At 48.4% G+C, this 27,866-nt stretch overlaps 1 protein-coding gene and 1 pseudogene across 6 annotated transcripts in view; both read right to left on the bottom strand.

Annotated features, from left to right (window-relative positions):
- PROM1 (prominin 1) overlaps positions 11,552-27,866 on the bottom strand; it is a 126,861-nt gene continuing 110,546 nt past the window's right edge. For 2 of the 5 annotated variants that reach the window (XM_018049749.1, XM_018049753.1), the window contains 7 exons: positions 27,146-27,199; positions 26,490-26,570; positions 26,316-26,384; positions 22,256-22,348; positions 15,548-15,678; positions 14,995-15,054; positions 14,078-14,577 (listed from right to left, as the gene is read on the bottom strand). In XM_018049749.1, the coding sequence (XP_017905238.1) occupies positions 14,523-14,577; positions 14,995-15,054; positions 15,548-15,678; positions 22,256-22,348; positions 26,316-26,384; positions 26,490-26,570; positions 27,146-27,199 (543 nt within the window). In that variant the 3' untranslated portion in view covers positions 14,078-14,522. The other 3 variants (XM_018049750.1, XM_018049752.1, XM_018049751.1) reach the window with 3 other exon arrangements.
- Positions 16,008-17,115, bottom strand: LOC102173454 (annotated as a pseudogene). Its single transcript, XR_001295819.2, has one exon. The product of XR_001295819.2 is annotated as a 60S ribosomal protein L7 pseudogene (transcript).

Genomic DNA, 27,866 nt, shown 5'->3' on the forward strand with positions numbered 1-27,866 from the left:
GTAGAAAATCTGGCAGATGCAGAAAGAATTTTAAAAGAAAAAGAAGACTTCTGTCCCATTGCTGCCAGAATCAATCGTGGCTGACACGTCAATCTCCTCTCGCTTTGCTCTGTTTTTTCTCAGCCTGCTTCTCACCATCTCTGGCTTTGCTATTATTCGTCTGCCCTCTTTTGCTCTGAGCAGTGCTGGTGACCTGGCACATGGGATCTTTGGAGGCCCTGGGGGCTGAGCTGCCGTCCACGCGGTGACCACAGGTGCATTATTTCTCTTCTCCAGGATGGAAGCTTGCACAGGTCTGTTCCGAGAGTCTGAAAGAATCAAGCACCCTCTGCACAGACCCGCACCACCTTGCACACAGGCTCAGCGTCCAGGTACAAACCCCTCTGCCAGCCAGACGCCTTGGGTTCAATGCCCCGATCTAGGTGATTCAAAGACTGCTTGGCATAAAAAGGGGATTCCCTGGTGGCTCAGAAGGGAAAGAGTCTGCCTGCAATGTGGGAGACCTGAGTTCAGTCCCTGGATCAGGAGGATCCCTTGGAGGAGGAAATGGCAACCCACTCCAGGATTCTTGCCTGAAAAATCCCATGGATGGAGGAGCCTGGCGGGCTACAGTCCATTTACAGTTGCAAAGAGCTGGACACGACTGAGTGACCTCTGTTTCACTTTGGCATAAAAAGGAGCGCATGTGTTCCATGTGCGTTGTGTATATGTGAGTTGTGTATCAGTGTCGAGTCATGTGTGTGATGTGTGTGCGCACGTCTGCCTGTGGAGTGTATGCACCTGGGGTGTTGCGTGTGTGTTGTGTATATGTGAGTTGTGTGTCAGTGTGCGTGCCTGAGTTGTGTGTGTGATTTGTGTTTGTGTGCATGTCTGCCTGTGGAGTGTGTTGCGTGTGCGTTGTGTATATGTGAGTTGTGTGTCAGTGTGAGTGATGTGCGTGCATGTCCGCCTGCCTGCCCGCAGGAGCGTGGTCCTACCTGAATAACCACCCGCCCCTCCGCTGTATCTTCCTCCTGCCCTGTTCAGCCCCGCAGAATTGCAGACGGGCTTGGCAGAGGCTGACTTGCTGTGTCTCCTTCTTATCTGTTCTCTCTGGGAGAGATTTGGAGACGGAGCAGGGCGCTGATTTGTGGCAGAAACCGTGAAAGGCTCGAGCGCTTCCGGGCCTGAGCACAGGTTGTTGGCAGGGATCGTCCTTTAGAAACACTGACCAGGGTCCCGGTGTGTCTGTGTCCGTGGGTGAGGTGGACCCGGAAGCTTGGGGTCCATGAGGGTGGCACTGGGCACCGCTGGGGAGCCGGACAGCCCGTGGTCTGATAAGAGGAGAGTCGAGGGTCCTTCCATTGGCAGGTCTGTGCGGACGGGACTGGAGTGGGATGTATGAGGCGGTACTAAGGGGGCCCGATGAGAACGAACGTCTTCACTCCGCGGGCTCATTACCTCCTGCCTCTGGTCTGGGGCTTTCTTTGACTTGGTGGAATATAGATAGGGGGTCCTCTGGCCTCTTGTACAAATGTGTCCATTTCCTGGTGGTCCCTCTCCCTCATCTCGCAGAGTGTGTTTCAGGAGAACTCTATCCTTATTTTGAAAATTAGTGTTGCTGTTCAGTTGCTCAGTCGTGTCTGACTGCGACCCCATGGACTGCAGCACGCCAGGCTTCCCTGTTCTTCACCATCTCCTGGAGCTTGCTGAAACTCATGGCCTTTGAGTCGTGATGCCATCCAACCATCTCATCCTCTGTCGTCCCCTTCTCCTGCCTTCAATGTTTCCCAGCATCAGGGTCTTTTCCAATGAATTGGCCCTTCGCATCAGGTGGCAAGGGTGTTGGAGTCTCAGCATCAGTTCTCCCAGTGAAAGTTAGTGAGTGTAATACACAAAATAAAGTCAGGGTGCTCCTCCCCCAGAGGGGAAAGGACAGGCAGCGCATCGGCTGCCCTGGGGAGTTCTCTTTCGAGTCCCCTCGCCCAGTGCCTTAGCACGAGCCAAGCCCTTGGTCTGGATTGTGTGGTTGCCTGTTCCGCAGCTCACCCTGAGCCCTGCCTGTGCGCCCGCCTTGCGCTCAGCTCTGAGGAGAGAAACTCCAGGAGCGAGGGGTCCACGCCGCCGCCACTGGACGCTGGGTTGGGAGCTGATTTTGGTTCTTGATCTCTCTCCCTGACCCCCAGCGGGGGTCTCCCGCTGCTCAGCCTTTCATCGCCTGGACTCTGAGTCGCCAAGGGGGCAACTTCCATCAGGGCAACCTGGTGAGGGTGTTAGAAAGACAGAAACCAGCCCCACCCAGCCTTAAGGAGTTTGGTCCCTGCCCCTGAGGCCACGCTCTTCCAGCTTGGGTTGAGGGGAGTGAGGAGATAAAGTTAGATCAGTGAGCGTATCAGTGAGATGACACATGGGGTGAAACGCGCCTCCAGGAAGGGGGCTGTTGCTGTTTGCTGTTTAGTCGCCTGGCTGTTTGTGTCCATGGGATTTCCCGGCAAGCATACTGGAGTGGGTTGCCATTGCCTCCTCCAGGGGATCTTCCCCACCCGTGTCTCCTACACTGCAGGCGGATTCTTTACCTTGGAGCCAGATCACTGAGCCCATTAGTAAAATAAAGGACAAAGCAAAACGCATCTGCGAAGACATATGGGGCCCCGGCATAGTAACCTGTGGGGATCCCAGCACACCCAGGGTCCCGAGGTCCCCGCATAAACTTCGCTGATTTTCTGGCCACTGTGCACACAGAGCTCGACAGTGTTACACACCCGGCGAGGACATCGTGACTCCTGTTCCCCTACAGCCCCCTCCCCTGAGTCAGGGCTTCCTACTTGGCTTGTAAGGTCTTCAGGGCGACTTTTTTCTCGCTGTCTCAGGGACCCATCTTGGGTCCTCAGAGCCCAGGGCTCCCAGGAATGGACTTGCTACTGATGCCTGATCCCAGGACTCTGGCCTCCACACTCCCAGCCTTGGCATGCGTGTGCCTGCTTAGTCACGAAGTTGTCCGAATCTTTGTGACCAACCCTGTGGACTGTAGCCCACCAGGCTCCTCTGTCCATGGCATTTTCCAGGCAAGAGTACTGGAGTGCCTTACCATTTTCTCCTCCAGGGGATATTCCTGACCCAGGGTTGAACCCGTGGCTCTTGTGTCTACTTCACTGGCGGGCAGATTATTTCCCACTAGCTACTTTAAAAGAAAACAAAGAAATTTTTAAAAGAAATTTTACTAATAAAATATCTTTAAAAAAAACAATCATTTGAATGAATTCAAATCAATTCATCAACTGATACCAACCAACTTTTACAACAGAGGTTCATGGTTTGGGTTCTGTTCAGGCTACTATACTTTAAAAAACTTGTTTTTATCTGGGGGTATGGCCGATTAGCAATGTTGTGATTTTCAGGTGGACAGCAAAGGGACTCAAGCCACACATACACATATATTGATTCTCCCCAAACCCCCTCCCACCCAGGCTGCCGCATGACATTGGGCAGAGTTCGCTGTGCTGCACAGCAGGGCCTGTTGGTTACCCACTTTACACAGAGCAGAGTTTGCATGTCTCCTCCACACTCCCTAACTATCTGTTCTCCCCATTCTTACCCTCCGGCCCCCTTCACCTCACCCCAGCCCCCCTCCCCAGCCACAGCAATCACAAGGTCGTTTTTACCCACTTTAAATACAGCAGAGTTTGCATGTCTCCTCCACATGCCCTAACTATCTGTTCTCCCCATTCTTACCCCCTGGCCCCTTCCACCTCACCCCAGCCCCCCTCCCCGGCCACAGCAATCACAAGCTCATTCTCAAAGTCTGTGAGTTGGTACAGGCTAGTTTATTCCTTGTCCTTTTTGTTTGTTTGTTTTGACATATGCTTTATTTCTTCTGGATTATACTACTGCCTAGGAGTAGAATTTCCGTTGTCCTTCTTAGTTGATAAAGAGCTTCCTGGTACCAATTTCAGAAGCATCAGTGACTCCATATCGCCACCCTATGGTGATTTTATCCTGAAGACTAGACTGGGATAGGAGGATTTTTTCTTTTTTCTTCCTTTTGAGCTTTTCCATCTCTTTTCTACTTGAGTGATAATCAGACTACACATGCACAGCCCACCCAAGCCTTGCTATGCTTTCACTGTATATGTTTACATTAGATTTTTACAACAAAGCTGTAAGGTGTGGCTGTTATTTATGCTTAAAATAAAGATGAGGAAAATGACTTAAGTGACTTCCCTGTCGTGTCAGAACCCCATCCTTTTAGCTGCACCCAGATCTCTTTCTTCAGGTATGCACTCTTTGTTCTCTGATGGAAAAAATTTTTTTTCATCTTTTTTTTTTTTTAAAGACATGGCCTTGGCTGTTTTTTTTTTTTTTTGGCTAAATGGTATGTGGAATTTTAGTTTCCCATCCAGGGGTTGAACCCACGTGCCCCCTGTGGTGAAAGTGCAGAGTCTTAATCACTAGACTACCAGGGAAATTCTCAAGATTTTTTTTTTCATCTTTTTGTGACACCACACCCCTAAATCAAGCCTGACAGCAAAGGAGCGCAGGATGCTGGGGATGGGGGGAGATCATGAGATAAAATCCACTTGGAAAATCCTGATAAGACTTCAGCTGGCAGCCTGGGGGCTAAGAAAAGTGGGAGAAGCAGAAAGAGGACAGATGCTTCCTGGGTGCAGGTGAGTGACTCACAAGGTCCATCCAGAGGGATAGGGATGCACGTCTTTGCATAAAACAGTCACTATCTTCAGCAGGTCTGAAGTCTTTCCCAGCCCTGATTTCTAAAGCTGTGACGGATATGTGACTTTTGGGTGTTGGCTAGAAGTTAGGCATGAGCAGTGAGTGGCTCCTACGGCTGCTGCTAAGTCGCTTCAGTCATGTCCGACTCTGTGCGACCCCAGAGACAGCAGCCCACCAGGCTCCCCCGTCCCTGGGATTCTCCAGGCAAGAACACTGGAGTGGATTGCCATTTCCTTCTCCAATGCATGAAAGTGAAAAGTGAAAGTGAAGTCGCTCAGCCGTGACCGACTCTTAGCGACCCCATGGACTGGTAACCTAGCCAAAAAGGATGATCTCGAAAGGCCACCCCAGACATCCAGGAGAGCTCATGGGTATGTTACAGAATTAACCCCAGAGACTTCCAACTCCAGCACCCCACCCTAGGCACACAGTGGATACAAACCAACCAGGGGGGCTTCCTCAAGCAACCTTAGGGAGCTAGGAGCCCATTAAGGGTTCCTAAATATTCTACACATAAATACACCTGATTATCACAGACCCGATTATGGGAAGACATACATAACAGAGCCTGCTGTTACATAACTTGCAATTGTCAACTGGCCTTGAGCATATGCTGGTTTGCGCCCCCTTCTAATGACTGGTGGTGGGTACAAACCCTATTTTGCACAAGGCACGACAGAGGAGGAGACGAGAAGTGTAAAAAGGGAGCAGCCAAGAGAGATGCGGAGACTGCCTCCCTCGGGGCTGGCCTGCACTCATGTCTGGGGAGCGTCTTTCTGACAAAAGATCTGTCCACTTGAGCTGAACTGAACTGAAGCTTGTCTGTTCTTTTAAACCCTTTAGTCCTTTCTTCCAAATCTTTGTTGAAATGAGACAAGAACCGAGGAAGAGAAGTAAACCTACCTGATACAGAAAACATTAAAAATATATATACATATTATTAAAGAACAGTCACAGCACCACCTGTTGCCTCCAGGATGGTCTCAGACTTGAGCTCTTCAGGCACAAAAAAGCCCTTCAAAGGTTTCTTTATGCTGATTATAAATTGCTGTCATTGTGGAGTTCAAAGACCTCCATATATTTGCAACATGAGTTTGAGCAAACTCGGAAGATAGTGAAGGACAGGGAAGCCTGGTGTGTTGCAGTCCATGGGGTCGCAAAGAGTCAGACACAACTGAGCGACTGAAAGCAACATGACATACACAAGGGATTTTTTGTGCTCACATATTTCTTAGCCATTAAACTCAAAGCAGTTAGACCCCTTACTCCAAAGCGTTTCTCAAGTACTTCTGAAATAAATCCTTCCTGCAGATGGTGGGATGGCTGTTAAAAGGGTCTATAATTGGCTCAGTGTCCAAACCGGCCCAAAGTTCAAGTAAACTTTGAAACTGAATGTAAGAACGTAAGAGGAGGAGAATATGTTTGTGTACGTGCTCAGTCATGTCCGACTCTTTGTGACCCCATGGACTGTAGCCTGCCAGACTGCTGTCTCCATGGGATTTTCCAGGGAAGAATACCAGAGGGGGTTACCATTTCCTACCCCAGGGGATCTTCCCCACCCAGTGATCCAGCCTGCGTGCATCTCCTGTATTTGCAGGCAGATTCTTTACCACTGAGCCAGGAGTTTATGGGAGAGATGACAGAGCTCAGTGCCATAGTTTCAATCCATTCATTCAGTTATTTTGACAAATATTTGCTGATGTTTCTAAATATAGCTCAAACAGATCACGAGTCTCTTATAAGTCCTAGAGCCTGTGAAGTAGCAGTGTGTGTAAGTGGGTAATGCAACTGCTATTACAAATAGATACCCAGGTCTCAGGGACTTAACACACTGGAAGCTCATTTCTTCCTCACATGAAGTCTGATGAGCATTCCCATAGCTAACTATGGGCTTCCCTGGTGGCTCAGACAGTAAAGAATCCACCTGCAATGCGGGAGACCTGGGTTCAATCCCTACATTGGGAAGATCCCCTGGAGGAGGGCACGGCAACCCAGCCCAGTATTCTTGCCTGGAGAATCTCCATGGACAGAGGAGCCTGGTGGGCTACAGTCCATGGGATCACAGAGTCGGACGTGACTGAGCAACTAAGCACAACCCAGAGCTAATTGCAGCCAACAAAATTAAGGTTCTGCCTCTACTGCCCCAGCTTCAGCCAACTCTGTCTTTGTTGTTGTTCCGTCGCTAATTCGTGTCCGACTCTGCAATCGCAGGGACTGCAGCCCACCAGGGACCTGGGGGGCAAGCGTGTCAGGGTCCCCATGGGCCTAACCCTGGCCTAATGCCAGGGCCCTATACGTAAACATGGAGGATGCGGTGATTCTAGCTCTCTGAGGCTCAGGGCGATGCTGAGGGGGGCGGCTCTGCCCGGAGTCTGCCCTGGGGGCTCTGGCTTCTTGGAGACACGGCTCCCGGTGGTACCCCAACTTGAAACACAGCTCCTGGCCTGCTCGTGGGCTCTTATGGAGATCCAGTGCCTTAGAGAGGATGGCCAGATATCATAGCATCCAGGAGTCCTCATCCTGCCCTGGTCCCATCCTAGGTTAAAGACGGACTTGGGAGAATTCCCTGGCTTCCAATGGGGAGGACTCTGCCCTTTCACTGGCTGGGCCTGGGTTCAAGCCCTGGTTGGGAAACTAAGATCCCACAAGACGGGCGCTATGGCCAAGAAAAAGAGAGAGACAAACAGATTGGAGTTGGAAAGACAAATAGATTTCTAGCTTTAAAAAAGAGGAAATGGAATATTATAGAGCATCAAGACTGGTCCCGCAGATGAGTGCTCTTCACACAGGAAGGCTGAGGTCTCATGCTTGGGGATGCACTGTGTCTGCTTTGGTTAGCCCAGGGCCAGCCTTAGACTACCTGGAGATGGCTCTCTGGAAGCCCTGAGGGCACCTGGGTCTGGTTTAGGGTGGGCTCATTGCAACTAAAAACTGATGGTGTCCTGTGGATGACAGCAGCCACCAAGTGCCACGGCAGCTCTAGGAAGCCCAAGTCTGTGTGCCAGGGGAAGGGAATGGCCGTCGGGATGTGGGACCTGCCTGGAGATCATCCATCTTTCTCAGTGTGAACCACGACTCTTGCAGCTCAAAGGGGGGCCTTGCCAGATTCCGGCAGATACACGGCATGTGTCCTCTGCTGCCATCTGGTGTGGCTTCAAACGGCCTTTGACACTTGACCCAGTAACTGGAAATGCCTTCTGTGAGAGTGGTAGTTCAGTTCAGTTGCTCAGTCGTGTCCGACTCTTTGCGACCCCATGGACCGCAGCACGCCTGGCCTCCCTGTCCATCACCAACACCAGGAGTTCACCCAAACTCATGTCCATCGAGTTGGTGATGCCATCCAGCCATCTCATACTCTGTCGTCCCCTTCTCCTCCTGCCCTCAATCTCTCCCAGCATCAGAGTCTTTCCAATGAGTCAACTCTTTGCATGAGGTGGCCAAAGTACTGAAGTTTCAGCTTTCAGCATCAATCCTTCCAATGAACAGCCAGGACTGATCTCCTTCAGAATGGACTGGTTGGATCTCCTTGCAGACCAAGGGACTCTCAAGAGTCTTCTCCAACACCACAGTTCAAAACGCATCAATTCTTCGGCACTCAGCTTTCTTCACAGTCCAACTCTCACATCCATACATGACCACTGGAAAAACCATAGCCTTGACTAGACGGACCTTGGTTGGCAAAGTGATGTCTCTGCTTTTCAATATGCTATCTAGGTTGGTCATAACTTTCCTTCCAAGGAGTAAGCATCTTTTAATTTCATGGCTGCAATCACCATCTGCAGTGATTTTGGAGCCCCCCAAAATAAAGTCTGACAGTTTCCACTGTTTCCCCATCTATTTCCCCTGAAGTGATGGGACAAGATGCCATGATCTTCGTTTTCTGAATGTTGAGCTTTAAGCCAACTTTTTCACTCTCCTCTTTCACTTTCATCAAGAGGCTTTGATCAAGAGGCTGTGAAAGTGCTGCACTCAATATGCCAGCAAATTTGGAAAACTCAGCAGTGGCCACAGGACTGGAAAAGGTCAGTTTTCATTCCAATCCCAAAGACAGGCAATGCCAAAGAATGCTCAAACTACTGCACAATTACACTCATCTCACACGCTAGTAAAGTAATGCTCAAAATTCTCCAAGCCAGGCTTCAGCAATATGTGAACCGTGAACTTCCAGATGTTCAAGCTGGTTTTAGAAAAGGCAGAGGAACCAGAGATCAAAATGGCAACATCTGCTGGATCATGGAAAAAACAAGAGAGTTCCAGAAAAACATCTATTTCTGCTTTATTGACTATGCCAAAGCCTTTGACTGTGTGGATCACAATAAACTGGAAAATTCTGAAAGAGATGGGAATACCAGACCACCTGACCTGCCTCTTGAGAAATCTGTATGCAGGTCAGGAAGCAACAGTTAGAACTGGACATGGAACAGCAGACTGGTTCCAAATAGGAAAAGGAGTATGTCAAGGCTGTATATTGTCACCCTGCTTATTTAACTTATATGCAGAGTATATCATGAGAAACGCTGGGCTGGAAGAAGCACAAGCTGGAATCAAGATTACTGGGAGAAATATCAATAACCTCAGATATGCAGATGACACCACCCTTATGGCAGAAACTGAGAGTGGTAGGTTTGGGCCAAAGCACAGTAGCACGTGAGTCCAAACTCGGCCACCTTTCTGCACATCTGGATCACCATGGACATAGATGCTGTGGCACTCTCAGCAGGGGACCCCGACGGTGGGCTGATGCGGTTTCTGCTCCTTCCCCTGCTCAGCCGATGGTGTCATCAGAGGCAGAAGGGACTTGCTGGGGCTGGAAAAGGTGGCTGGAGACAGTGCTATCAGCACCGTGGCCTCCCTTGGAGCCAGACCAGGTGGGCATCAGTGCAGCCGGCCCTCAGAGCGAGTGCAACTGGGGCCGCTCCCTCCAGCGCCTGCACCTCTGGGATTAGGAGCAGCGGGCAGGGATCAGAAGGCAGACCTCCCAAATCTGCAGGACAGGGGCCTTAATGCCCGTCTTGGCTCCCAGTGTCTGTGTGCAAGCTACTCAAGGAGCACTGCTGACTGGCTGCCTTCAGACCTGGGTGGGGAAAGGACCATGGTGCTTAAGAGTTGAAATTGGCCAAGATCAACCTTCCCTGGAGGCTCGCTGGTAAAGAGTCTGCCTGCAATGCAGGAGACCCAGGTTCAGTCCCTGGATTGAGAAGATCCCCTGGAGAAGGGAGTGACAATTCACTCCACTATACTTGCCTGGAGAATTCCACAGACAGAGGAGCCTGGTGGGCTACAGTCCATGGGGTCACCAAGAGTCAGACACAACTGAGTGACTAACACTGCCTCTACTACTAACCACACTGTACCGTCCAGGACTCCCCTTGGAGTTTGCCAGCCTTTGGCAGACTCCCCGCATGTCTGTGCGCTAAGTCCCTTCGGTCCTGTCCGACTCTGTGACCCTGTGGACCTCAGACTTCCAGGCTTCTCTGTCCATGGGGTTCTCCAGGCAAGAACACTGGAATGGGATGCCATTTCCTCCTCCAGGGGATCTTCCTCACCCTTGCATCAGCAGGCAGGCTCTTTTCCATGAATACCGCCTGGGAAGCCCTCAGTAGACTCCAGGGTTCTAAATTATTGGATACCCAAAAAACCCCAATGGGTCAGCCATGAGTACTCTCAGGACTGGCTCCACCTTCTCCCTTCTCCCTTGCTGTTGTTCAGTCGCTCAGTTGTGTTCACTCTTTGCGGCCCCATGGACTGCATCACGCCAGGCTCCTCTGTCCTCCACTATCTCCTGGAGTTTGCTCAAATTCATGTCCATTGAGTCAGTGATGCCATCCAACCATCTCATTCTACTACCTGGGCACCCACCAACAGTCTGTAGTTTGCACTGAGACTTCACCACATTTCTTGGACCAAAAACTATTTTTAAATCTGGGTTCCCAACCTTGGGCCAGGAACTGGTACCAGTCCAAGACCTGTTAGGAACCAAACCACAGAGCAGAAGGTGAGGGGGCGGGTGAAACCCAAACTATCCCCCAACCCCAGTCCATGGAAGAATTTTTTTCCACAGAACTGGTCCCTGATGCCAAAAAGTTTGGGGACCACTGTTCTAAATGAAGCAAGATATTCTCCACCAGGGTGATCTGAAGCATTGCTTGGGCCAACTTTATGTAGTTTGGACTAATCTAGAAAACCTGTTAAAATATACATTCCTGGACCTCATCTTTGGAGACTCTGATTGAGTGTATCTGAAGTGCAGGAAAAATTAGCCTTTGTGGGATTCCCATGTAGCTCAGTAGTAAGGAATTCCCCTCCCGATGCAGGAGACACTGGTTCCATCCTTAATTCAGGAAGATCAAACATGCCTCGGAGCAACTAAGCCTCTGTACAACTATTGAGCCTATACTCTAGAGCCTGAGGGCCAGAAATACCGAGCCCACCTGCTTCAACCACTGAAGCCCAAGTGCCTAGAGCCCACGCTCTGCAACAAGAAAAACCACCGCAGTGGGAAGCCCATGGCTGCAGCAAAGTGTAGCCCTCCCTCTCTGCAGGTAGAGAAAGGCCCATGCAGCAATGAAGACCCAGCAGAGCCAAAAGCAAATTAAATTCGAGAACTAGCCTTTTGTGAGCTCCCCGGGTGATCCTTCTGTTTCTCAGGCCACGCTTTGGGTAGGACTGATTTATACTGCGTTTCATCACTGAGAACACGGGACAGCTAGCTGGTGGCTTTAATTTAAAATGTGAGTCTGTGGTCCGTGCCAAAACCCAGCCTAGCTTGAGACTTTACTGCTGAGTCCAATTTGTACTGCTCTCTGTAGGACAGAAAAATAAATCAAGAGATGAGTTGTGGGGGTAAGGAAAAACAACTTTATTTGGAAATCCCTTAGACAGAGAAGATAGTGGACTCTTGTCCCAAACAATTAACTGAGTTATAATTCAGGCTCCTTTTATACTAAAAGGGGAGTGGGTGTGGCTGGTTTCTGCAGCCATTTGCTTTTCCACTTCTTTAAAAAATTATTTTTATTTAAATATTAAAAATTTTTTTTTACAACGTGGTGTTGGTTTCTGCCATACCACAATGCCAAAGGTGCTGGGATCCTTTGTTCTTGCAGCAGTCCATGTAGGTTTGGTCAGTGTTCCTATAAACCTCCCAGCAAGAAAAATAGCTATCCTGTTTTTCACTATATGAATGGCAGAGGGTACACCTCTAAAGGTCAGAGCCTTGAGAATGGGCTGTCTTGGGTGTTTCAGGCTGGAGCAACATTCTTTTACAAAACGAGCGGAGTCAGCATGACAAAGCGGAGGCAACGGAGCAGGAAGATCAGAGCTGAAGGAATGCGTTCCGCGAGCAGTCAGGTTTGTTCTCTGTAAGTTCGCCTGTGCTGAGAGCCAGGAGCTGCAGAATCTGGGAGACCTGGATCCTGTGGGCTGGGCCATACTGGACCATCGTTCTGTAAGCTTCAGGCCACTGAGTTTATAACTGGAACTAAAACTGCTGACCTCATGGGGACGCAGTGAGGATTATGGAGGGGACAAGTGAAAGGCCCAGAGCCTTCACAGGAAACAGACTTGCTAAGTGTGGCATAGATTTTTAATATACATATATTTTTAGAAATTCAACTGCAAGAAACCTCCCCTGATTCCCACCACCCTCAACTCCCATCCCCCATCCTTCTGTGTCTCATATACTCATCAAGTGGGTTATCTTGGTTTACACCAGAGACAGAGCTCCCAGGAGGCTGGACCTAGTCCGTTAGCTCACCCGTACCCCACCCAGGGTCTTGTACAGTGCTTGGGATGGCAAAATGGTCAATGCATATATATATAGTCTGCTAGCTCCAGCCTCCAAGAAGCTCAGTGTCAGAGGTGGAAATCAAGATGACCCATTTGATGAGTGTGTGTGTGTGTGTGTGTATATATTGGGCTTCCTAGGTGGCACTGGTGCCAAAGAATCCACCTGCCAAGGCAGCAGATGCAAGACATGTGGGTTCAACCCCTGGGTCAGGAAGATCCCTTGGAAAAGGCAATCCACGCCAGTACTCTTGCCTCGAAAGTCTCATGGACAGAAGAGCCTTCAGGGCAACAGTTCATGGGGTCACAGAGTCAGACATGACTGAGCATGCACACGCACACATACATAAATCAGATGAAATGCATGTAGAAACTGTATGAGTAACTCTCAACCCAGGTTACACTTGAGAATTCCCTGGGATACATCTCAGAAATTCTGATTCAATTAATCAGAGGCCGTATATCTCAACCTTGGCTTTACATCAGAATCACCAGGCAAAAATTTTAAATCCACATGCTCAAGCCTCATCCGTCAGCATCTCTTGGGGGAGGACCCAAGGACCAGTAGTTTTAAAAAGCTCTCTCCTGGGAGGAACCCAGCCGGTCAGAGGGGGCTGGGGGTCACTGGGTCAGATGCAGAAGCAACTGACTGACACATGCAGTGGGCCAGTCACGTGCTCTTAGTCACAAACTTTAAAATGAAACTAAGACAGGAAGGAGCTCCTGTTTGGTACATGTCTAAGAACGTTTTTTATTTTCTGCCGTCTCGATTTTGGTAATTTACCTTAATTTTTGTGTGTCTGGTGCAGCTCTCTTTTGTGTTCATTTCTCTCTTTGGCTGTTTGCTACTGATGTTGGGCAACTATGCAAATTGAATAATATCCTCTCCCCACCCCCTTTTAAAAATTTAACTTTATTGACTCATTTTTTCGGCCGTGCTGGGTCTTGACCGCTGCCTGGGCTTCTCTCTAGCCGGGGCGAGCGGGGGCTGCTCTCTAGGTGTGGTGCCCCGGTCGCCCACTGCAGCGGCGTCTCTCGCTGAAGAGCACGGGCTCCAGAGGGAACGGACTTCAGTAGTTTCGGCACACGGACTCAGGAGTTGCAGCTCCCAGGCTCGAGAGTGCAGGCTCAGCAGTAGTTACTCATGGGCTTAGCTGCTCAATGGCACGGCGGGGAATCTACCCAGACCAGGGATCCCACCTGGGTCTCTGGCATTGGCAGATGGATCCCTTACAAATGAGTCACCAGGGAAGTCCTCCCCTACACCCCACAACTTATGTCCACTGGTCTCAGTGAATGCTTGAAAATAGGTTGTTTGCAGATGTGGGCAAACAAAGATGAAGTCGTTCTTGCCTAGGAAGGGCCCTGATCCGATGACCACTGTCTTCAGGAGGTGAGAGACACTGGACCCCAGACACACCAAGGAAAGCTCCAGGAGAAGACAGAGGCCGGACACACTCTTCCTCGGGCTTCCTGGGAGGGCCAGCTCTGCTGATGTGTGGGTTTCAGACTTCGGGCCTCCGCTAAAGTGGAGAAGACGTTGCTCTAAGTCAACCGGTTTGTGTGATGTGTTACAGCGCCCTAAGAGAATAATACAGAGACTTCATTGACATCTCTCGTTTGGGTCAATTTTTCAATGAAATGATTATAGAGTCATAATTGTGAAATCATTCTTTTATTGTTTACACACATATCTGCTATTGATACTCATTGAACGTTCTCTAACAAGGGGTCCAAGCTCCCATTTGATGAAATGCACCAAAATTCCTGTATTGTTCCAAAGGCTAAGTGGGAATTAACGAATGTGCTACATATTTAAACTTTCATGGAAGGCTCAGATGATAAAAGCACAAGTTGTAAAAAAAAATAAAAATAAAAACAGACACCCATGCTTTCCTCTCTTTGGCCATTGGGCACACATTCCCTGTGATCTCACTGGGCTCTGTGAACGCCTGAAGGGAGGTTACTTTCCCAACATTTGGAATCACTGCAGATCAAGAACTGGTCAAGTTGGATCTGTTTACAAACTCTGCTCAAATCGTCTGTATGCCTTGTTCTGCACGAGAACGGGAATTAGCGTGTCTCATACTGTAACAAAAGAAATACACCAAAAGCAGCACGTCATCATTAAGAGGAACTGACATCATGGACCACAAAGACAGCTTAATGGTTCCAAAAGGTACAGAGCAATTCGTTACAGCTACAGAAAAACTTAGAAGGTATATTTACATTTCCTTCCCATTAAAAAAACCAGAGATATAAACCACTGTTTTATCTATTAATAAATTTAACATAGACAATTTTCATTCATTCCACAAGGATTTCTTCAGTATTCACCCTGTGCAGCTCCTATTTTAAGAGGCCACACCCTTTATGTTCATCTGGGCATATCTGTTGCAGTTATGTAATTTTAATATTATTAATTCAGTTTAAAAAGTTCATTCTCTAACAATAAAGCCCTCCCCAGTCTCATCTTGGAAAATATGGCTTTAAAACAAGGCTTACTTTTTCATGGGTACAGTTTGAACCCTGGGTACAGTTTGAACCCTGGGTTTACTTTGAACCCTATCAAATACAAAAAAGGGAGATAATTACAATTACAGCTTAACAATTGCACCCCCCCCCCCCCCCCCGCACACACACACACATTTTTACTTTAATACAGATGCTGACAAAGCAAGTTCAGGAGAAACAGGTGTTGAGAAGGAGGTGACTGGAGTCAAAATGAACACAGTTTGAGTATAAGTTCACTAGGCACAGAGTGATGGGTGGACCACAAGTCAGAATGAAAAGTAGTAAAAACAGTTACAAAGTAAAGTGCCAAGTCCCCGAGACAGAGGAACTGCAAAGAAGAAATAAGAAGGCTGATTAAGACAGCTGAGAGGAGTAAGCAGGAGGAAAGATAGTTAAAATAAGTGTAAGAAAATCTTTACAAAGGAAACATCTGATTAGGGGTGACCCCGCCACTTTAAAAAGCAATCGAGTTCAACCTCATCAGAGCCCTTTTTAACAAGTGCTTGGAAGGTGGCGCCACTCAGAAACCACCGCAGCCTCTTACTTGTTCACGGGGTCATCCTCATACACATCTTCAGAATACATTCGACGGAAGTACTTAGCCAGCTTCACGGCGAAAATGACAGCAGGAAGTAAAAGCATGGTCGCTTTTCCCATGCCAAACCAAAACAGATTCTGGGGGCGGGGGGAGAGAAAGAGGAAATCACGAGGATTAGATGCTTGAAGATGAAAAATGGAAAACAACATGGGTTTGGGGGGGGGATTTAATTTCGCATTCTTTTTTTTTTTTTTTTTTACTTATATATATATTCCATGTTATGCAGGGAGTGTTATTTATAAATTACATCCACAGGCACATATTTTCTTTCTTGTTACAATACATAGTAGAAATATTAAAAACTCACTAAAGTATGGGTAGAAGATGCAAAGCAAAAATAAGATGAAATGCAAAGAAAATTGACATTAAAATTACCATTTTGTAAGCAAGTCAAGACCTGAGAAAATTGAATTTCTGCAACATTTTTAATCTGTAAACTGAACTTTTCATCATGCACAAAGGCCTATGAAATAGGCTTTCTTAGATTAGACCCAGTTTGGCCAACTGAAAATGGAAAATCAGGATTTTTTTTGTACAGGAAAATCTTCAATAAACCCAAGGAATGTTTTTCACAAGACACAGGCTGGACCCTAAGTTTTGCATCCAAGAGGCCAGGCTGTTGATTTGACTTAATCTTGTCGCACCAAGATTTGCAAAGGAAAGATAAAAGTCAACCAAGACAGTACATTTCAATTTGTTTCAATTGTTTATTAACCAGAACGCAAAAATAATCCTGGTAGATACCTTAGTTCATCCTTCTAATAAGCCTGTTGAGCTGGTCTTCCCTGCTGCCAGCATCTCCACCTTCTACAAAATGGGTGGTCTTTTTCTTCATTCCACCTCGTGGAGAAGACAATTTAAAGGGCCACAGGAAGTTGTTTGCTTCTTTGAAACGTTTTCCAACGGTATAGATCTCATGAATCAGATCCTCCATGCAGATGATTCCATATTTCCCAAGAGATCGAGCAATCAATGCATTGTCTGTCAGGGCAATTCGCTTTTTGCTGATTTTGCCATAACCACGCTTGTAGATCAATTCATTTACAGACTTCAGATTTGGGTACCCCCACGAAATGTATGGCTCCACAATTCTCAGCATATTAATTGATGCCTTGTTGAGCTTCACAAAGGTGCCGTTGAAGATCTGGCGGAGGCGAAGGAGCTGCAGCACCTTTCGAACCTTTGGGCTCACACTGTTGATACCTCTGATCCTGATGACAAACACCAATTTGGGTTCCGCGGGTACATAGAAGTTGCCGGCTTTTCGTGCCATCCTAGCCATTCGAATTTCAGTTCTGTACATCTGCCTGTATTCCTTGTGGTAATGCTTAGCTTTTTCATAGATAAGCTTCCTCCTTGCCTTTCGAAGCATCTTTTGGGCAAACTTCTTTCTCAGTCGCTTGATCTTAAGCTCTGCGAAATTCTTCCGCTTTTTCTTACGGGTTTCTGGCACAGCAGGAACCTTCTTTTTCTTCTCTTCTGCAACCTCCATGGTTCCAGCCGGGAAAGAGCTCGCATTCTTTTTTAATGAATTCTAATTTCATTGACTTCAGATGAGCCAACTACCGGCTGAAGGGCTAACCTATTATTCTAGTTCATTCTGTCTATCTGAAAACCTGGATTTGATCCCCTTGTATTTATTTTTACAAATGAGGCACAGAGACAGAAAGCTGGCGAAGAGAGATTAAGCACCAAGGGCCCCGAACAACTGGGAAGGGCCCTCCTTGGTGGCTCCCCTCTGCGGCCGGCACAGGCGCTCAGCCAGCGTGCAGACCTGGGCCCCAGTCCTCGTCCAAGCTGTTTTCATGTGATGGTGGCTCCTGAAACTTTCTGACTTTGCTCTTCATCTGAACAGTGCAATGATAGCATCTCTTCCCAGGACATTATTGTGTGAGGCACATGTGGCTCCCAACAACATTCCGTGATGAACTTAACCAATCTTGAACAACAGTCACGGGCTGGATTCAATCCTGTTCTGTCTAAGAAGCAACATTAAAGTATTTTTTAAAAGATAGCTGCTGAGACTTCCCTGGTGGGACTAAGGCTCTGGGCTCCCAGTGCAGGAGGCCCGGGTTTGGTGCCTGGTCAGGGGACTGAAAGTGAAAGTGAAGTCGCTCACTCATGTCCAACTCTTCGTGACCCGGTGGACTGCAGCCCACCTGGCTCCTCCGGCCGTGGGATTTGCCAGGCAAGACCACTGGAGTGGGGCGCCATTGCCTTCTCCATATACACACTACTATACATCAAACTTCTTGTGGCTCAGAGGGTAAAGCGTCTGCCTGCAATACAGGAGACCTGGGTTCGATCCTTGGGTGAGGAAGATCCCCTGGAGAAGGAAATGGCAACCCACTCCAGTACTCTTGCCTGGAAAATCCCACAGACAGAGAAGCCTGGTAGACTACAGTCCATGGGATCGCAGAGTCGGACACGACTGAGTGACTTCACTATAGACTTCACTGTATATAAAACAGGTGACTCGATTCACTTTGCTGTACTGCAGAAACTAACACAACACTGTAAATCAACTATACTCCAATAAAAAATTAATTTGAAAAAATGTTTTAAAATTTATTCTACCACACACACACAAAAAAATCAGCTAATACCTACTGAGCAATTGCTCAGGGCAGGCACTGGCCAACACGCTTCCCATGGGTTTTAAAATTTAGATTCAATCTTTCAGACGAAATTGAAAGCAGTCATATGTTCTATTTTAATCCTAGTGTTTTAAACATTGCTAACGGGTGGCTTTACGATATAAACTAGTGGAAGGACAGTATTATGGAGTCAAAAGAATAGGAACGGATAAGAGCTTTGTTTAATTCCATAGTTCGCATGTGATGATTCAAAAAATTCACCACTATTATGTTTCAACACAAAAGAGCTAGCTAGGCATCTCAAAACTGATTTCAATATAAATGCAACTTCATTCAAAGGCACTAGATGGTCAACTTCATTCAACTAAACTCAATACAGAGATCTGGTGTTCCAACCCCTTGTCCCTCTTTACTATCATTTATCATTTCTAAGATTCTGTGATTCTGCCTAGAATTGCTTACCACCATCAACAAAAATATTTAGTCACTTTAAACCAATCAAAACCATCAAAGGAAGATACACCACCAGAATCATTTAAACCCCATTCAAAATGGTTGGGTCAAACTTCCTGAAAACTAATATCCTTTATAGGAAAGAGACTACCTGGCTATCCCCTCAAAACTGTGTCATTCTGCTACACAACCATGAAAATGATTTTGCTTGATAGATACAGACCTGGAGATCTCTCATATGGTTGAATTAAAAAGCAGACTGCAGAATAGCAAGTATAATGAATTCCTTTTTATAAAAATATACATATTCAAGGCAGGCAAAAAAGATGAAAAAAAAAATACCACAATTAAGACAATAGCCCACTTAGGTCGGTGGCAAAATTTTCTAATGTTCCTTTACATATTCCGTATCACCTTAAAATATACACATACAGCCTATATTATCTGGCCTTCAATAAACAAACTTTTAGATCCCACTAGATGCCTCAGCTAAGAGTTCACATGTCGCAGCTAAAGATCTCGCGTGCTGTGAAGAAGACCCAGCACAGCTAAATAAATAAATATTTTTAAAAAAACTTATGGCGCTGCAAATTAAAAAAAAAAAGATAGCTGCCGATATTCCTAAGTCACATGTCGCATAGAGACCTCGGTTTACGTCTTTTCAGGGAGAGTCTCAAGTCAGACCTCACAATGCCGAGCCCTGGTTCCCCCAGGACAACATCACCTGGAGCTGAGTGCTGGTTCTTCCTTTACGTGGGCCCTCCGTCCCCAGCTCGCTGCAGGCCACACCACTAGCCCTGGCAGGCATGGCACCCAACATTATTAAGCTGACCCTCCAACCAGAACTGACAAGGCCCATGCATGACCTGCACGGCTCTGTGGGCACCACACACCAGCCAGTGTCTGACATCGGCCTGCTTGGTAAACCTACCGCTTGCCACCTCCCTGTCTTAGGATAATGCTGGAACCCTAGAGTAGCCCACCTCACTGGTGGAGAGGAGTGGCTAGGAGTCCGTCTGCCAGTGCAGGGGACACAGGTTCGCTCCCTGGTCCGGGAAGATTCTGCATGCCTTGGAGCAACTAAGCCCGTGAGCCGGAACTCCTGAGCCTGTGTGCTGCAGCTCCTGGGGCTGGTGAGCCTAGAGCCTGCACCTCCGCAACAGGAGGGGCTACCGCGCCCATGCAAGCAACAAAGATTGGCTCCTGCTCCCTGCAACCAGGGAACGCTGTGCAAAGTAAGGAAAACCCAGCGTGGCCAAAAATAAATCAGTACGTAAAAATTTGAAAAAAACAACCACCAGACCTTCGGATCTCAGCCACTGCATTTCTGCTTTGTTCCTGGCTAGGCTTAGTGTCGGACACGGTTCCATCATTTGGCCCAGAATTTCCAGTAAATCGGTTCTCCTTTCCCACGTGTTCTTTTATTGGTAAATTTCTACACTCTCAACACTGTTTGGAGACTCTTTAGAGCTTTATGACAACCATACTTTTTACTGGAAGCTGCCTCAATCCTTCTGGGTACAATTAAGATATTAAAACAAACATGTTTGTCAGCCTGGAGTCTATTTTCCCGGCAGAGACAATAGTCAGAACTCTTCCTTCCCCTTTAAAACACCTTCTGTAAAGCTCTCGCCAACAGTTTTCCTGAGCATCTTCCAGGTTTCCCTTCCAGCATTCCCCGATTATCTGGGAGAGGCACCTGCTAGTTGGGTGATTTCACTGGCTGCAGGCAGGCGGTGGAGACTGGATGCCGGGAGACCAACTTAGAATGAAGCAGCCTAACTGAGGGCTGCCCTAATGAGGGCTTCAGCCAAAGCCGTCAGCAAGGACTCGAAGCAGCAAACACAAGGGTACAAAGTCGGAAGAGGACAGAAGTAGCCAGGAGGCCAAGGCGGGGGCAGGGGGGTGATGTCTGCATGGCTGGGAAACGGGCAGGATCGTCTCCATCCAGGGAGGAAAGTTCATCCCTGAAGAGACACATGGGCCAGGGAGATGGAGGGATGGAGTGATGTGAACGCATGGTGACAGGCAGCTCTCGATCCATCCTTATGGCCTGTGCCAGGTACCACTCCTGATGACGGGCACGCAGCAATGGCAAAAACGTGCTTTAGGCGTCAAAGTCTAGTGTGTGTGGTAGGGGACAGGTCTTAGCCAGAGAGACACCCCAGTGCCAGTATAGACAGTACAACATCTCTAAAAGCAGAGAGTCCCAGAGAGTCCCACGGGTGTGCAGACAAGCGAGGAGCTGGGAAGATCAGAAAAGGCTTCCAGGGGAAAAAAAAAGATACATTTCAGCTGAGATCTGAAAACTGAACCACAGCTCAGCTACTAACAGTGAACATTTATGGGGTGTGTTAATGCACCAGGGAAAGTGTCAAGGGCTTTCCATATCCTCTCCCTCTGAAGCAGCGAAACAAGCTCAGAAAAGCTCAATCATTTTTTCCCAAGTCACAGAGTTCAGAAAATGTAGAGGTGGAATTTGAATTCAGAGCCCGTGTTCTCAGCCATTATATTCTAAGACCTCGAGGCGTAAGCTAGGTGGCGTAGAGGTCTGGAGGGGAAGAATGAGAGGAAGAGAACCTGTGTCCAGTTTCCAGGCAGAGGAAGTGACACCGGCAGAGGCCCTGAGGTGGGGAGGTACAGACTCTTTTAAAGGAATGAAAGAGAACAAGAGTGTCTGGAGCACAGTCAACAGCGTGATGCAACAGTGTAATTGTGGCCAGTCACGCAGGGCTCGTGGGTAACGTCAAGGACCGGTGGTGTGAAGTGGTCCTGGGCCAGCCGCCAAGGTGCTTCCAGTGCAAGGAGGCCGAGGATGGACTCGTGGAGACATCGGTGTACAGTGAGGAGTGATCCGGAGCCAGGAACAAAACTGATGAACCACAACTCAGCAGCCCAATGGGAGCATCTCAAAGGGCTGCTCACTCAACAATTAAACTAACTTCGCTGCAGTTCTAGGGTTACATGGAGGGCTTCACTAAGAGTCCTTTGAAATGCTGGCAATCTGCACACCACTGATGGCCCTTTCTAATTATTTCAGACAGATAAAGAGTTTTCTTGGGGTTTCCCTGGTGGTCCAGTGATTAAGAATCTGCCTTCCACTACAGGGCACATGGGTTCCATCCCTGGTCGGGGAACTAAGAGTCCACATGATACACAGTGCGGCCAAACAAAAAGCGTTTTCTTCATGGGGGTCTCCTGACTTCTGTAAATAAAATTCTACCAAGGAATGAAGATAGGCAGGAAGGACGTTGAATTTTCTAGCCTGTTAGTATCACAGCAAATTCATCTACAGTTTAGATCTTAGGTCTTGAATTCTACGACTGTAACAGACCCAAGCAGAAGCCTATTATTCTCTTTTTAAACATTTTTTTATTTTTAAATTTTTCTTTATTATTATCATTATTTGGCTGCCTAGCAGGCAGGATCTTAGTTCCACAGCCAGGCACTGAAACCACGCCACTGCATGAGGAACACAGTCTTTTTTCCACTGGACCTCCCGGAGCTCCAGGAACCTGTTTTCTGTTATAGCATGAACTATCATTTGGAGAAAGCAAAAGATGGTGAGTTCATTGTGTTTTCCTTTGAAAGATGAAACTCTTACCAGGGGGTCGACGATGTAGCTGCACAGAAAGACGTTAACAGCCGAATCCACCGCAGTGGCCGCCGGTTTGCAGGCTGCAAACTGCTGGGTGATCTATGGATGTAAGAGACACAGGCAAACTTTGATGGAGCCACACCCACACAATCCCACACAACGTTCAGCTCTGGATCTCCAGGCCCCCTGGATAAGGAGCTGAGAGCTGGTTCTATGGATGAGTTCTACAACACATGAAAGCATGTACTTGAAAACAAGACCCCAATTCTCTCTGAGCCTCGCTTTTCAGTTCCCTCATTTGTTATTTATTCCCTAAGTTGTGTCTGACTCTTTGAGACTCCATGGACTACAGACCACCAGGCTCCTCTGTCCATGAGAATTCCCAGGGAAGAATACTGGCGTGGGCTGCCATTTCCTCCTCCAGGGGATATTCCGGACCCAGGGATCGAGCCCGTGTCTCCTTCATCTTTGCCACTTGGCCACCAAGGAAGCCTCCGGGAAAAAAGGAGAAGTGGGTGGCAGGGGATGAGACGGTTAGATAGCACCGCCAACTCAAGGGAAAATGAATTTGAGCAAACTCCAGGAGATAGTGAAGGACAGAGGAGTCTGGTGTGCTGCAGTCCTTGGGGGCCCAAAGAGTCAGACACAACTGAGCAGCTAAAAAACAGCGCTTGTTATTTGGAATAGTCAGACGCAAGTGGGTAGACTCTGGAGAGAATTAGAGTACACGTGGCCAGTACAATGTCTCAGTCGGAATTTCTTACCTGACCCCTTTGCAATCTGACAAAGTATGTGGGAAGAAAATGGAAAGTTACGTAATGAATATACGTACATTTTACAACAGGGGTCGGCCAACTTTTTCTACAAAGGGCCAGAATGTAAATATTTTAGGCTTTGCAGGCTAGGCTGAGACATATCTGTTGCTCCACTCTGCCATGGTGGGGTGAAAACAACCACAGATGAACACATGGGTGTGGCGGTGTGCCAATAAAACTTTATTTACAATAAAACCTTATTTACGAAACAGGCAGGACCTGCAGACCCAGTCTAAGAAGACATTACTGAGGTTAGAGTAAACAAGTTTACTGAATCACAGACAGATGCCCCAATCCCATCAGATTAAGAAAACTATATTCATTCACTCAGAAACCTCTGGAGTGAGTACACTAAGCTATTAGATAGCTCTTCAGGGCAGAGGTGTGTCCTATTTCCTTTGCTGTACTGGTTGACTCACCTCCCCCTTATCATCCACCTTTATACAACAAGGCAACTCATGTTATTAATAACCTTATGTTTCTCCTAGCTCAAACAAATCTGTATACTCTCTTTATAGGTTTTTTCAAAGTTAGTTATAAAAACCGGGGGAAGGGTGCATATGGGCCAGTGGAACAGCACAGAAAGTCCAGAAATGATCCCAACCACTTAGGGCGAATGAGTCTACGACAAAGGAGGCAAGAAGACACAATGGGGAAAAGACAATCCTCTCAACTAGTGGTGCTGGGAAAACTGGACAGCTAGGCCTAAAAGAATGAAAATCGAACATTCTCTAACAACAGATACAGAAGTAAACTCAGAATGGATTAACGACCCAATTGTGAGACTGGATATTATGAAATACCTAGAGGAAAACTTAGGCAGGACACTCTGATATAAATCACAGCAATATTTTTTGGATCCATTTCCTTACACTCTGAGGCTTAGAGTAATGTAAACAAAAGCAAAAATAAACAAATGAGATCTAACTAAACTTAAAAGCTTTTGCACCACTAAGGAAACCATAAACAAAATGAAAAAACAACCCATGGAATAGAAGAAGATACTTGCAAGTGATGTGACCAACAATGGCTTAATTTCCAAAATAAGTTTGCACTGCTCAATACAAAAAAAACCCCAAACAACCCAATCAAAAAATGGGCTGCTGCTAAGTCACTTCAGTCGTGTCCGACTCTGTGCGACCCCATAGACGGCAGCCCACCAGGCACCCCTGTCCCTGGGATTCTCCAGGCAAGAACACTGGAGTGGGTTGCCATTTCCTTCTCCAATGCATGAAAGTGAAAAGTGAAAGTGAAGTCGCTCAGTCGTGTCTGACTCCTAGTGACCCCATGGACTGCAGCCTACCAGGCTCCTCCGTCCATGGGATTTTCCAGGCAAGAGTACTGGAGTGGGGTGCCATTGCTTTCTCCCCCCAAAATGGGCAGAACACCTAAATAGACACTTTCGCAAAAGATATACAGATGGACAACAGGCACGTGAAAAGATGCTGAACATTTCTCATTAGTAGAGAAATGCAAATCAAGACTACAATGTGCTATTAACTCCCACCAGTCAGAATGGCTGTTATCAACAAGTCTACACATAAGTGCTAGAGAGGGTGTGGGGCAAAGGGGGTCCTCCCTGGACTGTTGCTCGGGATGGAAACAGTGCAGCCACTATGGAGAACAGTACAGAAAACAGCACTAAAAACAGAGCTACCATCTGATCTCGCGACCCCACTCCTGGACATATATCTGGAAAAGGACGAACATGGAATTTGAAAAAACTACTACCCCATGTTTACACGAGCACCAAGGACACTGGCCGTGACGTGGAAGCAACGTCGTCTTCCAGGTATTATGTGTGACCGCCGTGTGGCCCCTCGTCCAGTGAGGAGACGCAGGAGGCGATGGTGCGGAAGGCAGCGCAGTCCTGACCGCCCGCCCACCTTGGGTGTGCCCGGCGGGCCAGCGCCAAGCAGACCCCGAGGCCTTCAGCTCTGGGGGCGGGAGGTGTGGGGGGCAGCGGAGACCTCAGGAAGCTGGGCTTTGGAGGAGAGGCAGGAGCCTGGTCTAGAGGGCGGGGCCCTGGGGAAGAGGAGGTGCGACATGCCCAGAGCATCATGTAGAGAGAGTGGTGAATGTCTCCCAGAATCAGATTACAGCTGGGATGCGGGGTGAGTCAGGAGAGCGGAAGGAGGGCGCTCCGCCAGCGAAGGGCTGGAGCAGAGCCGGAAGAGCTCCTGGTTGCTCAGGGTGGCCTAAGTCTCCCCGCCTCACTAGACTTCCCAGGGTTCCTCTTGGCCAGCTGCCCCTACCCCAGTGACTCAGCTGCAAGCCCACCCCCTGTGGAACAGTCCTCAGTGGGGACCGGCCCAGAGCCCAAGATGACAAAAGGCACTTGTGAGATGCTAAGTTCTCCACTGGCCGTGTGCTGGGAGCAACGTGCGCCACTGGAAACTTCACTCTGCTCCTCGACCATCTCTCTTTCGACCGACTCATGGAGACCCAGCTTTGTGGACTGACTTTTGTCCCTGACACATTCCCAGGGTGAAGTCCTAGCTCCCTCTGAATGTGACCGTCTATGGAGATGGGGTCTTGGAAGAGGCGATTCAGTTACAGTGAGGTCACTAAGGGGGCCCTGATCCAGCAGGACCGCTCTTCATATTAAATAAAAGAAGAAGAGATTGGGACACAGACTCATGTAGAGGGGAGACTCTGTGGAAACACAGGAGAAGCCACGGAGAGGCCTCAGAAGAAACTAGCATGCCCACACTTTGAACTTGGACTTCCAGCCTCCATAATCTTGAGAAAATAGAACTCCTGTTGTCTAAGCATCGAGTCCACAAAGACACCAGTGATGTGTTAATCACAGGCTCAGTGCTGCCCGAGGCATGGACAAACCACAGCTGCAAACGACCCCGACAGTAAGCTCATGGGTCAGCAGGGGAAACACAGCGGAGGCGGCCAGCATTCCCAGAGCGAGGAGCAGAGGGAGCCGGGGTGCCAGTAAGCTCATGGGTCAGCAGGGCAGACACAGTGGAGGCGGCCAGCATTCCCAGAGCGAGGAGCAGAGGGAGCCGGGGTGCGGTGGGGTGGGGCACAGGGCGTGGGGGTCGGCGTCCGTGGGGTGGCCCGGGGAAGACACCCAGGGTGGGCCGCGCTTGTGTGACTCCTTATGGTTTCCTCCACTCGTGGCCCATCGGCTCAAGGTCTACTTATCTCCCGTCTAATTTCTGAATCCTGGTTTTCTCCTAGAAAATTACTGTCCCCAGACATAGCCCCCATAGGTCCATCAAAGACAAGCCACTTACGGTCATCTCGACCCACTGCAGATACCATTCAAAGTAGCTTATTATCTTACTCCCGAACTGCTTACTTTCCTGGAAAGACATCAAAGAGCAACAAGGCCATTAAAATGATTCCACCGCTCTCTAGCAAAGCACGAGACTATGGTTGCACACCCCCCTCCTGGTATAACAACTTACTTCAACAACAATTTCGGACAGCTGGCTGGTGAGAAAGTCCTGGGTAGAATTCAAAAAGAAAATGGTGGTGGACACTCTGACCTGCAAAACACGGCAACGGGCGACACAGTGTCAAGAGACACAGGGCTTTCATCAGACAGTTTGTGTATCGATGAAAATACAGTTCACGCAGCCCCAGGGCACCCTGACTTGCCAGTGGAGACTGTTCCAGCAGTTCGTGGTTAGTGACGCCCTCCCGGCTTTGGCTCCCAGGGCGTGGGTGCGCGTCCCCACTCCGCGATGAGCCTGGCGGATGGGGTGCGGCTGGGCTCGCCCTGTGCCGGTTTCCCAGTGAGAATGGAAACTTGTGGGCAGAAGGCAGCGAGGTGTGGAGGCTGCAGTGTCTCTGTGAGGGTGGCCTGCGGCCGTCCACACGCGCACTGTCCACGCCCACACATGGCTTCCCGCTGAGCGGACAACCATGTGCCAGGATGCAGTCTGCACTTACACAAGTCTTCTAGAAAGGGGAGGATGGGGAGACCTAGTCCGGTGTTTCAAATGGGTGGATAACTGAGGCTTGATTTTACTTAAAATAACTTCAAGACCCAACACCTCTGAAAGTCCACGTGTACTTTTGCAACAAGACCCCAAGACAGAGAAAGAAAACACACCCTTACCTTCAGCCCACTGGTCCTGTAATGAAGCCTCTTCATTTGTTTGTTCATGGTGCTCTAGCGAACAAACATATTTACCGGTAAGTGGAACTAGAAGATCACATGACCTTTGTGTCCACCCCCTGCCCCCGCATCCCTACGCCAAGTCAGCCGTCAAATCTGACCTTACTCTGTGACAGTTTCATTCAAGAAAAAAACACCAGACATGGGGAAGGATATGCACCTCACGTATCTGGGTGTAAGAAAACCTGAAGAAGAAACTCGGAATACATCTTCTGGAGCTCTGATGGACAGTTACTCACGGGTGACAGAGCCGCACGACCCTTCTGAGTGGGTTGTTCAGAGTAAAACCTGCCCCACAGCAGAGGCTTCATTTGCCTGGTTTAGACAAGCGGTTGGCAAACTTTATCAGTTCAGGGCCAGATAAGAAGTCTTTTCGACTTTGGGGACCACACTCTGTCTGAATCTCCCCACTCTGCCCTTGTAGCCGGGAGCAACCACAGAGCATCTGTACACAGGACGGGCCAGGCCCTGCTCCAGGAGAGCCTTGCTTCTAATAAACAGGCAGCAGTAGGGGCATTCCCTAAAAGCCCCGTGTTTCTGACTCCGCGCTTGCACTGCTGATGACCTGGCTTCGATCCCTTGCTGGGGAAATAAGATCCCAAAAGCCACAGGCCATGGCCAAAATTAATTAATTAATCAAATAAAAAAACAGGCAGCAGGC

This window comes from Capra hircus, chromosome 6 (assembly GCF_001704415.2).
Source record: "Capra hircus breed San Clemente chromosome 6, ASM170441v1, whole genome shotgun sequence".
Classification (NCBI taxonomy): Eukaryota; Metazoa; Chordata; class Mammalia; order Artiodactyla; family Bovidae; genus Capra; species Capra hircus.